This window comes from Nematolebias whitei, chromosome 12 (assembly GCF_014905685.2).
Source record: "Nematolebias whitei isolate Nwh7 chromosome 12, NemWhi1, whole genome shotgun sequence".
Lineage (NCBI taxonomy): Eukaryota > Metazoa > Chordata > Actinopteri > Cyprinodontiformes > Rivulidae > Nematolebias > Nematolebias whitei.
In genome coordinates, this window is record NC_056509.1 from 48,994,008 (window position 1) to 49,009,759 (window position 15,752).

The window sequence follows — 15,752 nt, forward strand, 5'->3', positions numbered from 1 at the left end:
AACTCTGTGGATAAATACATCAAGTTCACACGAGAAGATGTAAAAAATGGCAGGTTGGCTTTCTTGGACTGTGAGGTCTCAGTCTCTGATAGAGGACATTTGCAAACTGAGGTGTACCGCAAACCCACCCACACAGACCAGTATTTGCAGTTTGACTCCCATCACCCTTTGGAGCACAAGTTAGGAGTCATCAGGACTCTGTACCACAGAGCAGACAGCATCCCCACTAGCTCAGAAGCCAGGCAGAAGGAGAAATCCCACACAAAACAGGCTCTAGAGCAATGTGGATATCCTAACTGGGCCTTCCTGAAAGCAGAGAAGAAACCCAAACAGGACTCCAGTCAGCCATCAGGTGAAAAGGAGGAACCCAGACCCAGACCAGTGGTCATTCCAGATGTTGAGGGAGTATCAGAGAAACTGAGACATTTATTTTCTAAACATAACGTCCCAGTGGCTTTTAAACCCCAAAATACATTAAAGACTGGTTCATCCCAAAGATCCAGTCCCCCGGCACAAACAGAGTAATGTTGTGTATGCTGTTCAGTGTCAGGAAGGCTGTGATCAGTCTTAAATCGGGGAAACAAAACAGCCACTGGCCAAAAGGATGGACCAGCACAGAAGATCAACATCATCAGGCCAGGACTCTGTGGTCTACACTCATCTCCAGGCCAGCGGTCACTCTTTCAGGAATGAAGATGTTCACATCCTGGACAGAGAGGAACGATGGTTTGAGAGAGGAGTAAAGGAGGCCATCTTTGTGAAAAGAAATCGTCCATCATTAAACAGGGGCGGAGCCTCCAGGTTCAACTGTCCCCCTCTTACAATGCTGTGATTGCTAGTATCACTCAGCCCTCTGTGAATAGTAAACAGCCATCAGGTGCTAATGATCCATTGTTAGGCTGATGGTCCTTCTTGAGCATGTGATCAGCTGGTTTTGGTTGTCAGCAGCAAAACTGGTTGATCCATTCTGAGAAGGTGCTATTTAAGAGACTGAGCTGAATATAGCTCCTCAGACTGAGGAAGTCTCTCGGATGAGAGACGAAACGTTTCTACATTTTTTTGTTGATTTGCTTTGTTTTGTTTTTTTTGAATGTCCAGAGGACCAGTTTTAACCTTTTTAGGTATAACAATCATATTTTGTTTTATAAGGACTGAATTGTCTCAGCTAAATCTGCATACTACTCTGGTTTAATCAGTTCTAACGAAGGTAACTCCAAGTCTCTGTTTTCACTCTTTGCCAAAATGACTAAGCCTCCGGACTCATTTCCCTCCCACATGTACTCTGCTGACTTTTGTAACCCTCTCATGTCCTTTTTCACTGACAAAATTTCCAATATCCACCAACAATTTAACCCTGTAAGAGCTGCTAACACTGAAGCTGACCCCCTGTTTTCCCCTCTGCCCTCCTGTCATTTACTCTCAAGTTTCACTCTTCCTTCCATATCTGATGTAACAAATATTCATAAATCAAAATCATCCACCTGCCAGCTTGACCCTCTTCCCACAGTGTTAGTTAAAGCTTGTCTCCCCACATTGGTTCCTCTCATAACCACTATCATTCACTCTTCCCTTAATACTGGAATTGTTCCTTCTTCTCTGAAAACAGCTTCTGTCACTCCAATTCTAAAAAAGCCTGGTTCAGATCCAAATAATTTTGATAACCTTCGACCAATATCTAATCTTCCTTTTATTTCTAAAATCCTTGAGAAAGTTGTTGCCTCTCAGCTCCACTCACTCCTCAATAAACATAGTTTTTACGAACAATTCCAGTCTGGTTTCCGCCCCCACCATAGTACTGAAACAGCTTTATTAAGAATCACCAATGACCTTTTGATGGCAGCTGATTCTGGTCTCCTCAATATTCTCATCCTCTTTGATCTCAGTGCGGCATTTGACACTATTTCTCATGATATCCTCCTGAACAGACTAGCATCCACTGGCATCAGTCATACTCCACTTGCTTGGTTTAATTCATGTCTTTCAGGCCGCACTCAGTTTATTCAATTTAAAACCCATTCCTCAAGTTTGTTTCCCGTTGCTGCAGGTGTGCCCCAGGGTTCTGTATTAGCGCCCCTTTTATTTATTATTTATATGCTCCCTCTTGGCCACATATTCCAGAAACATAATGTCAATTTTCACTGTTATGCAGATGACACCCAGCTCTACATTTCCTCAAAACCCAATTCATCTCTTCCACCTTCCTCCCTATCGGACTGTCTTATGGAAATGAGATCATGGTTTTCCTCAAATTTTCTTAAACTCAACAGTAAGAAAACAGAAGATTTACTTGTTGGCACAGTCTCCACTTTAACCAAATCGCAGAGTTTTTCCATCAATATTAACTCCCATGTTCTTCCTTCCCCTCAGGTAAAGAGTCTGGGTGTCATACTTGATAATACGCTTTCATTTCAATCTCATATTAACTCTATCACCCGGTCTGCATACTTCCATTTACGTAACATCAACCAACTTCGTCCTTTTCTTACTCCTCATGCTGCTGCCATCCTTGGCCATAGCCTTATCACCTCCAGGATTGATTATTGCAACTCTCTTCTTTTTGGTCTCCTGAATAAGACTCTCCATAAACTCAAACTCCTCCAGAACTCTGCAGCTCGGGTCATAACTTGTACCCTGTTCAGAGAACACATCACCCCGGTTCTGCAGCAGCTTCACTGGTTGCCCATAGAAGCTAAAATAAATTTTAAAATCTTAACTCTCACGTTCAAGTGCATCCATAACCTTGCCCCTCCTTACCTGTGTGATCTGCTTCACATCTCCACTGCTTCCCGTTCCCTCAGATCCTCATCTGCCACTCATTTTATTGTTCCTTGTGCCCGTCTCGTCACCACGGGGAACAGAGGCTTCAGTCTCTGTGCTCCTCAGCTCTGGAACTCCCTCCTGTCATCAGGAACACAGACTCTCTTCCCTCTTTTAAATCACAACTGAAAACACACATGTTTAAACAGGCATATTCTCTTTAACTTTGTTTTAACTTTGTTTTAACTTTGTTTTAAGTGTTGTTTTATTGTGACTTATTTTTAATTATTTGTTGATTCTGTTTTTATTAATTGCTGATTTTAATTGTTTTTGTAAGGTGACCTTGGGTTTTTGAAAGGCACCCTGAAATAAAATGTATTATTATTATTATTATCACTTCCTGTTTCTCATTTCTGTGGGTCTCTGCTGTGACATCACTTCCTGTTTCTCTCAGATGACTCCATGAGGACTTCCCACTTCACCTTGAATACCCAGACCACCTCCTCTGTGCCGGTTTTGATCCGCAGCAACACCACCAGCCTCCTGGACCAGGCCAGTGTACTGGACCAGAGAGACCACAGAACCAGTAGCTTGGACCAGAGAGTCCTCAGAACCAGGACCTTGGGCCAGCGCAGTAAAACCTTGGACCACAGCTGTGGGCTGAAGGACAGTCAGACCCAGAAGTTGTCCACGTGAGTTCTGTTGATTAGAACCAACTGTTGAAAGTTCTTGTGTAGATTTAATGTTTTTATCAGACCCAGAGCCCAGCTGGGCTGTAAGGACCAGTTTTACTGGTTCAAACTCAAGCACAGGTCCAATGGTTCTGTCCAAACTCAACATTCTCATGGTTGAATCCAATTGGTCCAGTAGAGCCGGAACGCTAAACACTGGACTTCATCTTGTTCTTTCACTGCCGTCACAAACCTTCAGGAAACAGCGCTCAGGTTCTGATGGTTTCTTGTGGTGCCACGGTCAGGACCCGGTTTATCCTGGTTTCTGTTCAGACCACATGTATGATACTTACTCCTGGTATGATGGCGCCTGTGTTTGGTGCTGCCGCTTGTCTCACTGCTGCTGCTCTTCTGCATTTTATATATTTTCTTCTGTTTTCATTTTATATTTTTTATGTTTTCTTCTGTTTTCTAACCCAACCCAACTACAGCAAACCAACCAATTTTGAGTGTGTGTGTGTGGGGGGGTAACATCATTAGCTCAATCTAAACAGGTTATGAGGCTGGCTAAAATTGGGAGTGGAAGTGGGACACTATCGTCACCAATTAAAGCAAGCAGCAGCCTAGCAAAACAACCAATTTAGAGACACAGTCAACCCAGTCCAAGACCATTTATGAGGTCGACTAAATTGGGAGCGGAGGCGCAACACTATCGTCACCAATTAAGAAACAAACCTAGAGATGCTAACACAGTTAGCTGAATCCAAGACCGTCTCTGTGGTCAAGTAAAAGGAACAAACACTGCTGTCACAGTCAACTCAACTAAAAAATTTGGGAGAGGAAGAGAGCTGCTGTCATCACCAACTAAGCAAAACAACAAACTTGTAGGTGCTCAGCCCAAGACCGTCTATGAGGTTGGAAAAAATTGGGAGCAGAGGTATAGATACTATCAGTGACGGCTGGTATCAATGGGCTAGGACCCTGTCTGGCATTTAAATAAAGATGTCGGTTTGACATTAGCGGCGTCTCCATAACTTCTCTTTCCGCCTCTCTTAACACAGAACTTCCGGTTACATTTCAAAATAGGAGCAACATAACTGGGTAGTGGGGAGGGCTAAATGTTATTTTTATTTTAATACCTAGCCATAACATTAAAAAACAAAATCCATTTTGGTTGTTGAAAAATGTGAAAATGGTTACAATTGATTCATAAAGAAAGAAAAATATTAATGATACTTAAACTGGCCTTGGGACAAAGGATGTTTCCTTTAACTTCACATTTTCTTGTTCAACCTGCAGTCACTACAGATGAGTGATTTGTCAGTTTCTGTCAGATTTCTGCAACTGGAGCAGGTATTTCTGTTTACTGGTTAACTTCCTCAGCTGTCTCACATTTTAAAGGTCAACCCTACTCCATGTTTCAGCTCCTTTCATAGATCGGATCTCATAGAAGAACTTCTAAAGAGCAAATTTTGTTTTAACGTTTGTTTTGGGCCATTATCTCGTCATAGGACTCATGATCTTTAATTGAGACCAGACTTTTTGGACAAATGGAGCAGGTTTCGCTTCAGATGCTTCATATTTCATAGTACCCAGACCACACTCAAGACAACTTGTGTCAGGTGCAGCTACAACCCAAGAACAAAAGAGAATCTTCTTGTGTTTGACAGTAGATTTAACGCTGGTTCTTAGAAACCTTAAGTTTTAAAAAAGAGCTCACGTAACTTAAAAACCGGATTCCAAAAAAGTTGGGACACTAAACAAATTGTGAATAAAAACTGAATGCAATGATGTGGAGGTGCCAACATCTAATATTTTATTCAGAATAGAACACAAATCACAGATCAAAAGTTTAAACTGAGAGAATGTATGAATGTTAAGGGGAAAATCTGTTGTTTCCAAATATCATGGCGTCAACAAATCCCAAAAAAGTTGGGACAAGTCCATTTTTACCACTGTGTGGCATCCCCCCTTCTTCTTCCAACACTCAACAGACGTCTGGGGACAGAGGAGACCAGTTTCTCAAGTTTAGAAATAGGAATGCTCTCCCATTCATGTCTAATACAGGCCTCTAACTGTTCAATCGTCTTGGGCCTTCTTTGTGGCACCTTCCTCTTTATGATGCGCCAAATGTTCTCTATAGGTGAAAGATCTGGACTGCAGGCTGGCCTTTTCAGTACCCGGATCCTTCTCCTACATAGCCATGATGTTGTGATTGCTGCAGAATGTGGTCTGGCATTATCGTGTTGAAAAATGCAGGGTCTTCCCTGAAAGAGATGACGTCTAGATGGGAGCATATGTTGTTCTAGAACCTGAACATAGTTCTCTGCATTAATGGTGCCTTTCCAGACATGCAAGCAGCCCATGCCACAAGCGCTCATGCAACCCCGTACCATCAGTGATGCAGGCTTCTGAATGGAGCGTTGATAACAACTTGGGTTATCCTTGTCCTCTCTGGTCCAGATGACATGGCGTCCCAGTGTTCCATAAAGAACTTCAAATCGTGACTCATCTGACCACAGAACAGTCTTCCATTTTGCCACACTCCATTTTAAATGACCCCTGGCCCAGTGCAAACGTCTGAGCTTGTGGAGCTTGCTTAGAAATGGCTTCCTCTTTGCACTGTAGAGTTTCAGCTGGCAACGGCGGATGGCACGGTGGATTGTGTTCACTGACAATGCTTTCTGAAAGTATTCCTGAGCCCATTCTGTTATTTCCTTGACAGTGTCATTCCTGTTTGAGGTGCAGTGACGTTTAAGGGCCCGGAGATCACGAGCATCCAGTAGAGTTTTACGGCCTTGACCCTTACGCACAGCGATTGTTCCAGATTCTCTGAATCTTTTGATGATGTTATGCACGGTTGATGATGATAATTTAAAAGTCTTTGCTATTTTACGCTGGGTAACACCATTCTGGTATTGTTGCACTATCTTTCTGCGCAACAATGGTGGAATTGGTGATCCTCTTACAATCTTGGCTTCTGAGAGACACTGACACTCTGAGAAGCTCGTTTTATACCCAGTCATGTTGTCAATTGACCTAATTATAATAATAATATTAATAATCATTTTATTTAAAAAGTGCCTTTCATGACACCCAAGGACACTTAATTAGTGTTAATTGGTCTTTCAGCTGTTCGTTATATGCTCAATTTCCTTTTTCCAGCCACTTATTGCTACTTGTCCCAACTTTTTGGGGATTTGTTGACACTGTGAAATTTTGAATTAACATATTTTTCCCTTTGAAATGTTACATTTACTCAGATTAAACTTTTGATCTGTCATCTATGTTATATTACGAATTAAATATTGACATTTGCCATCTCCACATGATTGCATTCAGTTTTTATTCACAATTTGTTTAGTGTCCAAACTTTTTTGGAATCCGGTTTGTATACATATATATATAGTTTATTTTGGAGTTATAGCCCCCCCGGTGGAAACTCCATGAGCCCCCCTGTATACTACGTCACCAATTAAAACAAATTAAGTAGAGGCTAACAGCACCATTAGCTTAACTGAAGAAATTTTTGGGAGAGGAGATGCATCTTGAAATCATCATGAAAGGCGCTTTTTAAATAAAATGATTATTATTATTATTATTATCTTCATCAATTAAAGCAAAACAACAGCTTAGCTGCTAACAATTAGCTGAGTCCAAGCTGAGCAGGAGGTAGGCCAAACAACTTGAGAGAAATGCTGCCATTTCCACGATGCCACTGGACCAGTAAAACAAGAGAGCTAACACTGTAACTCCATCAAGGCTTAACTGAAGATTGGGAGCAGAGCAGAAAAGCTACCGCAAAACAAACTTAGCCGCTAACCATGTTAACTCCTGCTAAGAAAGGGAGACGGAGCGAGGAACGCTGCCTCGTCACTTTATTAACAAACGATAACTTAGAGAGGCACTTACCGCTCTCGTCGATAGCAACTCTACTGTAATACTCACAACACCGTATTCAAACACTGTAGTCAGGAGGGGGAGGCAACAAACAGTCTTTCTCATCAACCAGCAGAAACACCTTGACCCACGCTAACTCGTCGCAGCCCATAGGACGGCACACTGCAACTCCTGCCAACAGGCACCTGGGCGTGTAGCGACGGTGAGAAGGTCCAAGGTCAGTAGTAAAGTGAACCGCACAGGAGAAGACAAAAGGAGCAGGGCCGTGGATGATGCCAGCCTACGCCCTCTGGTTAATCATCCGACATGTCACATCTGTGACTTGTTTTGCTATTACTACTTGAACGATGCATGCATGCAGGGAAGGTTTCAGCACCACCCTCTGAATGTCAGGATGAAATAGAACTCCACTTCTAAAGCAACTCCACTGGCTCCCAGTTCATTATCAGGCAAATTTCAAGGTTTTGTTTTGACTTGGAGCTTTCAGAATGTTGGCATCCCTACACCCTGATCAGGTCCCGTAATCAAAACGTGCTCATTGTCCCCCACACCAAACTAAAAGCTAATCATCCCTAGACTGCCACCTTACCGTGGTGGAGGGGTTTGAGTGTCCCAATGGTCCTAGGAGCTATGCTGTCAGGGGCTTTATGCCCCTAGTAGGGTCACCCATGGCAGACAGGTCCTAGGTGAGGGACCAGACAAAGTGCAGCCCAAAGACCCCGAAGATGAGACAAATAAATGGACCTAGTGTTCCCTTGCCCGGACGTGGGTCACCGGGGCCCCACTCTGGAGCCGGGCCTGGAGGTGGGGCATGCGAGCGAGTGCCTGGTGGCCGGGCTTTTACCCATGGAGCTCGGCCGGGCACAGCCCGAAGAGGAGACGTGGGTCCCCCGTCCCATGGGCTCACCACCTGTGGGAGGGGCCAAAGGGGTCGGGTGCAATGTGGGATGGGTGGTAGCCGAGGGCGGGGACCCTGGCGGTCTGATCCTCGCTTACAGAAGCTGGCTATTGGGACATGGAATGTCACCTCACTGGTGGGGAAGAAGCCTGAGCTGGTTTGTGAGGCTGAAAGATTCCGGCTAGAAATAGTTGGACTCACCTCTACGCATGGTTCGGGCTCTGGAACCAGTTTCCTTTAGAGGGGCTGGACACTCTTCCACTCTGGAGTTGTCCCTGGTGAGAGGCGCCGAGCATGAGTGGGCATACTTATTGCCCCCCAACTTGGTGCCTGTGTGTTGGGGTTCACCCCGGTGAATGAGAGGGTGGCCTCCCTCTGCCTACGTGTGGGGGGACGGGTTCTGACTGTCGTTTGTGCTTATGCACCAAACGGCAGTTCAGATTATCCACCCTTTCTGGAGTCCTTGGAGGGGGTACTGGAAAGTACACCTCCAGGGGACTCCCTTGTTCTATTGGGGGACTTCAATGCTCATGTGGGCAATGACAGTGAGACCTGGAGGGGTGTGGTTGGGAGGAACGGCCCCCCTGATCTGAACCAGAGTGGTGTTCTGTTGTTGGACTTCTGTACTTGTCATGGATTGTCAATAACGAACACCTTGTTCAAGCATAAGGGTGCCCATATGTGCTCTTGGTACCAGGACACCCTAGGCCACAGTTCGATGATCGACTTTGTCATCGTCTCATCTGATCTGCGGCCACATGTCTTGGACACTCGTGTGAAGAGAGGGGCGGAGCTGTCAACTGATCACTACCTGATGGTGAGTTGGCTCCGATGGTGGGGGAGGATGCCGGTCAGACCTGGCAGACCTAAACGTATTGTGAGGGTTTGCTGGAAACGTCTGGCAGAGTCTCCTGTGAGACGGAGTTTTAACTCCTACCTCCAGGAGAACCTTGAACATGTTCCGAGGGAGGTGGGGGACATTGAGTCTGAGTGGACCATGTTTCGTGCCTCTATTGTCGAGGCGCCTTACCGGAGCTGCGGCCGCAAGGTTGTCGGTGCCTGTCGCGGCGGCAACCCTCGAACCCGATGGTGGACACCGTCGGTGAGGGATGCTGTCAGGCTGAAGAAGGAGTCCAATCGGGCCTTTTTGGCCTGTGGGACCCCGGAAGCAGCTGATGGGTACCAGCAGTCCAAGCGACATGCGGCTCGGGTGGTCGCTGAGGCAAAAACTCGGGCATGGGAGGAGTTCGGAGAGCCATGGAAAATGACTTCCGCATGGCTTCAAGGCGATTCTGGTCCACCTTCCGGCATCTCAGGGGGGAAAGCGGTATGCCACCAAAACTGTTTATAGTGGGAGTGGTGTGCTGCTGACCTCAACTCCGGATGTTGTGGGTCGGTGGGCGGAATACTTTGAAGACCTCCTCAATCCCACTGGCATGTCTTCCACTGAGGAAGCGGAGCCTGGGGACTCAGGGTTGGGCCCTCCAATCTCTGGTGCTGAGGTCACCGAGGTGGTTAAAAAGCTCCTCGGTGGCAGGGCCCCAGGGGTGGATGAGATTCACCCAGAGTTCCTTAAGGCTCTGGATGTTGTAGGGTTGTGTTGGCTTATGCGACTCTGCAATATTGCGTGGACATCGGGGGAAGTTCCCCTGGATTGGCAGACCGGGGTGGTGGTCCCCCTATTCAAAAAGGGGGACCGTAGAGTGTGTTCCAACTACAGGGGAATCACGCTGATATAGGAATGATTATTTTGATGCTTTTATGTCAATTTATACTCACTTTATATGCAGCTTATCTGTCCAAAGTCAGGCCTGTGCTGCAGATGTGTTTTGGAGTAATTAAAGTCCTCCGGGGGATGCTCTAACCTGGGATCTGACCCATCTTAAGGTTACAGTGACCCAGGGTTTGATGTAGACAGGTCTTTCAACCACCCACAAACTTTGGGTTTGAAGGACATGTTTTTATGAGCCATCGCTCTGTTGCACAGACTGCTTTGATGATGGAAAACATGTTTTAATGAGATCTGTCCTCCTGACAATCATCAAACTTGTTTTTCACTGCTCTCACGCGATCCGGTCAGGGAGGGATATATAGGAGGTGTGACAGGCAAGGGAAGTCTGAAGTCTTGCTGAGGACCAGCGCGCGGTGCCCAGTAACAGTTTTGATGTGATTTACCTGTCATCGGGTCGAAAGGCTTCCCGATCAAAGTGTCAACGGTGAGAGGACTTTCATATCAATTTGTGTGTTAAGAGTGTACGAGTGTACATGTTTTTCTTTGCTTGGCTGTTCTTCTGTGGCAGATTAATAAAATGGCACTATTATTCTAGCAGGACAGTCTACTTGTGTTTCATTTTCCTATCGTGTGAATATCCGGTGCCGACCGTTCACGACCCCTGTTAAACTAATTTCATAAAACACACGCTCTTAAGCCTCCCTGGTAAGGTCTATTCGGGGGTTCTGGACAGGAGGGTCCGTCGGATAGTCGAACCTCGGATTCAGGAGGAGCAGTGCGGTTTTTGTCCTGGCCGTGAAACACTGGACCAGCTCTACACTCTCAGCAGGGTCCTGGAGGGTGCGTGGGAGTTTGCCCAACCAGTCTACATGTGCTTTGAGGACTTGGAGAAGGCGTTCGACCGCGTCCCTCGGGGGACCCTGTGGGGGGTACTCTGGGAGTATGGGGTACCGGGCCCTTTGATACGGGCTGTTAGGTCCCTGTATGACCGGTGTCAGAGCGTGGTCCGCATCGCCGGCAGTAAGTCGGGCTTGTTCCCGGTGAGAGTTGGACTCCGCCAAGGTTGCCCTTTGTCAACGATTCTGTTCATAACTTTTATGGACAGAATTTCTAGGTGCAGCCAAGGTGTTGAGGGGATCCGTTTTGGTGGCCTTAGGATTGCGTCTCTGCTTTTTGCAGATGATGTGGTCTTATTGGCTTCATCAGATCGTGATCTACAGCTTTCGCTGGAGAGGTTCGCAGCCGAATGCGACGCGGCCGGGATGAAGATCAGTTCCTCCAAATCCGAGGCCATGGTCTTGAGCCGGAAAAGGGTAGAGTGCCCTCTCCGGGTCAGGAAAGAGGTCCTACCCCAAGTGGAGGAGTTCAAGTATCTTGGGGTCTTGTTCACGAATGAGGGAAAAATGGAGCGCAAGATCGATAGGCGGATAGGTGCAGCATCTGCAGTGAAGCAGGCGTTGTACAGGTCTGTCGTGGTGAAGAGAGAGCCGAGTCAAAAGGCGAAGCTCTCAATTTACCGATCGATCTACGTTCCTACCCTCATCTATGGTCATGAGCTTTGGGTTGTGACCGAAAGAATGAGATCTCGGATACAAGCGGCCGAAATGAGTTTTCTCCGCAGGGTGTCTGGGCTCTCCCTTAGAGACAGGGTGAGAAGCTCGATCATCTGGGAGGGACTCAGAGTAGAGCCGCTGCTTCTCCACGTCAAGAGGAGCCAGTTGAGGTGGCTTGGGCATCTGTTTAGGATGCCTTCAGGACGCCTCCCTGGTGAGGTGTTCCGGACACGTCCCACCGGAAGGAGGCCCAGAGGAAGACCCAGGACATGCTAGAGGGACTATGTTTCTCGGCTGGCCTGGGAACGCCTCGGGATTCCCCCGGAAGAGCTGGCCCAAGTGGCTGGGGAGAGGGAAGTCTGGGCCTCCCTACTTAGGCTGCTACCCCCATGACCCGACCCCAGATAAGCGGAAGAAAATGGATGGATGGATGGATCTTGAGAAGAGCTATATAAATAAAGTTTTACTTACACATCTGTTTGGAGTTCAGGCCGACCCAGTTCAGGACTAGATTACCTGGACTGAACGGGTTCAGGACTAGATTTTCTTACTCAAACATTTCAGGTCCTAACTCTGGTTTGTTCTGGTTCAGTTCTGTTGCTGACCCAGTTCTGGTTATTGTCTAGAACCACATCTGGTTTGTTTTGGCTCAGTTTGAATGGATCTTTGTGCTTCTCTTGACAGAAACAGGAAGTCCAGTTCTTTCCAGTCCGGGCAAGACTGAAGGCAATGGTGTCATCTTACCTACTCTGGATCATTGGTCAATCAGCTGACTGGGAGCAGCAGACTCAAGGAACTACACAGAATGCAACACAGCATCATGTCTACCTTAAAGAGGTAGCTGTGACTATCTCCACGGATCACTGTGTTCTAACCACGGAACCCTTCACCTGATTGGATCAGGACAACACGCGCAGAACTTTGGCTTCATCTGATTGGTCGGAGTTTTATGCAGCTGCTTGATGACTGGGTGGATGTGTGGTGATGTCATGGCAGCAGCCATGTTGAGTTGAACATGATGAACAAAGATGGCAGCAGAGGAACATGAAAATATTTAAAAATAAAAAACTGAACAAAAGTTTGACAGATTTTATATCTCAAATTTAAACTGTTTTAAAAATCTGTTTAAAAAGCAAGAACAACGGTCATCATTCATCCAACATTTATCATCCAGCCATCATCCAACCATCAATCAATCATCAACCATCATCCAACCATCATCTATCATCCAACCATAATCAAACTTTCATCTAACTATCATATATCATCCAACCATCATTCAACCATCATACAATCATCAAACATCATCCAACCATCATCTATCATCCAACCATCCAACATCATCTAACTTTCATCTAACTATCATCCAACCACCCAAACATCATCTAACATCCAACCATCATCCAACAATCATCTATCAGCCAACTATCATCCAACAATCATCTATCAACCAACCATCATCAATCATCCAACCATCCAATCGCCATCTAACTTTCTTTTATCATCCAACCATGATCCAACATCATACCATACCACTTTATTTATAAAGCACTTAAAACAGCAACAAGGCCAACCAAAGTGCTGTACAGACAGAACAACAGGTAACACACAAAGAAATATACAAAATGAGGTAAATCAGAATATAGACATAAAAACGATGCAGATAATGACGACAAACCAGTGTGGAGCATACAGGATCAAACACAGATCCTCTTGTGTTGAAAGCTACTGAATAGTAGTGAGTTTTTAAACAGGACTTGAAAACCGAGAGGGAGGGGCCTGTCTGACAAGCAGAGGTAACTCGTTCCAAAGTCTTGGTCCTGCTACAGAGAAGGCCCTGTCACCTCTGCGCTTAAGACGAGTTCCTGGAACTGTGAGGAGCAACTGGTCCGCTGACCTCAGGGAGCATGGTGGGACATACGGTTGTAGCAGATCAGAGAGATGGGGGGGGGGGGGGGACTGTTCAGTGATTTGTAGACATACATGAGTATTTTGAACTGGATTCGAAGGTGAACCGGTAACCAGTGCAGTGAGGCCAAAACTGGTGTAATGTGCTCTCTTTTGCCTGTACTGTTTAAAAATCGGGCTGCTGCATCATCCAACCATCATCAATCATCCAACCATCTAACTTTCTTCTATCATCCAAACATCATCTAATTGTCTTCTATAATCCAACCATAATCTAACTTTCATCTAACATCATCTAACCATCATCTAAATATCATCTGTCATCCAACCAACATCCAACAATCATCTATCATCCAACCATCCATCATCCAACCATCCAATCACATCTAACTTTCATCTAACAATCATTCATCCATACGACCATCATCCAACCACCATCCAACATGGATCGACAACACAGTCAATAGATCAAGGTCAAGATTAAGGTCAACGTTCTTTATTATCATTTGAATCTCATGTGGTACATGTGGTGGAACAAAATTGTGTACACAGAGTCCCTGTTACATCCAACAAAAGTATAAATTGTACAAGGAAAAACAGTAATAAGATCTAAGATATGAACTAAGAAATACTAAGAATACACTACACACTAGTAGTACAAAAACAATTCACCAAACAACAGCAGCACAAGCATGAGTCTGTGTGAGAAGATGAGGACAAATGTACACACAGCAACATGAAATAAATCAGCAAGAGATCAGCAGCATGAATAGTCCGCATGGATAGCAGCAAGTCCACCCTGATGGCATTAATTTCATTGCTGGGGATTTTATCCAAGCATGCCTAAAGACTGTCCTCCCTAAATTTGCACATCTTGTGCAGTGTGCCACCAGAGGGACAAATATGTACACTGGACCAGCTCTACTATAATCTAATGGGCCTTTTCCATAGTGACAGCTCGGATCAGCTCGACTCGGTTCAGCTCAGCTCAGTTCGGTCCATGTTGCATTTCCATATGCACTTCAGGACCAGTTCTGTAAGTGGGGTCCAGAATCCAACTCACCTACCAGCTGGTGGTGGTAGTGCTCCCTTAAGCTATATACTAACCATCACTAAAGGTATTAAGAAGAAGAAGACCCTAAAAAGATACACTACCAAAATGGAGGATCTCATAGATTTATTGAATATTCTGCTCAGTCTGTGGCTTTTTGTCAAACGTCAAAGAGAAGAGACCCAAAAGAGGCTGTGGGCAGCGAAACAAAAGACTCTGGAGAAGTCAAGTCAACTTTATTCATAAGGCACATTTAAAACAGAAACTGTTATCAAAGTGCTTAACAACAACATCAATGGGAGTAAAATTAATGGGGAAAAAACACCATACACTAATGATAATACTGAAGAATTAATAAAAAGCATTTAAAACAAAGGAACACACAAAAAAATAAACAAACACTGTCATCTCACACTGTGTGAAAGGCCTGTGAGAACAGATGTTTTTAGCAGAGATTTGAACCCAGGAAGGGAGGTGGCCTTCCTAATGTTGGGGGGCAGGTTGTTCCAGAGTTTGGGGCCCATGACTGAAAATGCCTGATCTCCTCTGAGCTTCAGTCTTGTTTTTGGAACAGCCAAAAGCAGCTGATCGGATGATCTCGGGCCCGAGAGGGAACGTAAGGTTCCAGAAGCTCAGAGAGGTAAAGGGGTGCGAGGCCATTTAGGCACTTGAAGGTCAACAAAAGAATTTTAAAGACTTCAAAAAGCGTTCAATACAAAAACAACTGGACTTTATTTGTAACAGAAGATGTTTCGCTCCTCATCCGAGGAGCTTTCTCAATTCAAAGAGCAGAGAGTGAGAGATACAGGTTATAAGACTGAGTGAGATAAGACACACACACACACACACACACACACATATATGTAGATTGGCAGTTCACACCTAAAACCTAAAACAGTAGGTCTTTGTTCCTCTAATTCACAGACGAGGCCCCTCTGTTCCCATCAGGTGTGAAAACCGGCTGGGAATCTGTCTTAAAGTTGCATTATATGTTTTTGAAAGTGGAAATCTGAGGCCTCCTCCTCTGTTAAGAGATGGTTTTTCTCTTTTTACATAAATTGCTTCCTTCACACCCCTCTCAAACCATCTGTGTTCTCGGTCCAAAATGTGCACATTTTGGTCCTCAAAAGAGTGTCCCTTATCTGTGAGATGGAGGTGAACAGCTGAATCTTGTCCAGAGGAGGTGGCTCTCCTGTGTTGAGTCATGCGTCTGTGAAGAGGCTGTTTAGTTTCTCCAATGTAGAGGTCTGGACAGTCCTCGCTGCACTGGACCGCATACACT

The 15,752-nt window shown here is 45.4% G+C and overlaps 1 protein-coding gene across 1 annotated transcript in view; it reads left to right on the top strand.

The window, feature by feature from the left end:
- The window catches only part of ppp4r4 (protein phosphatase 4, regulatory subunit 4), a 37,358-nt gene extending 24,779 nt beyond the window's left edge, over positions 1 to 12,579 (top strand). Inside the window, exons 22-23 of the mRNA XM_037685683.1 lie at positions 3,212 to 3,449; positions 12,196 to 12,579. Coding sequence (XP_037541611.1) covers positions 3,212 to 3,449; positions 12,196 to 12,235 — 278 coding nt within the window. The 3' untranslated portion in view covers positions 12,236 to 12,579. The remainder of the gene's footprint in view (positions 1 to 3,211; positions 3,450 to 12,195) is intronic.
- The last annotated feature ends 3,173 nt before the right edge of the window (positions 12,580 to 15,752 follow it).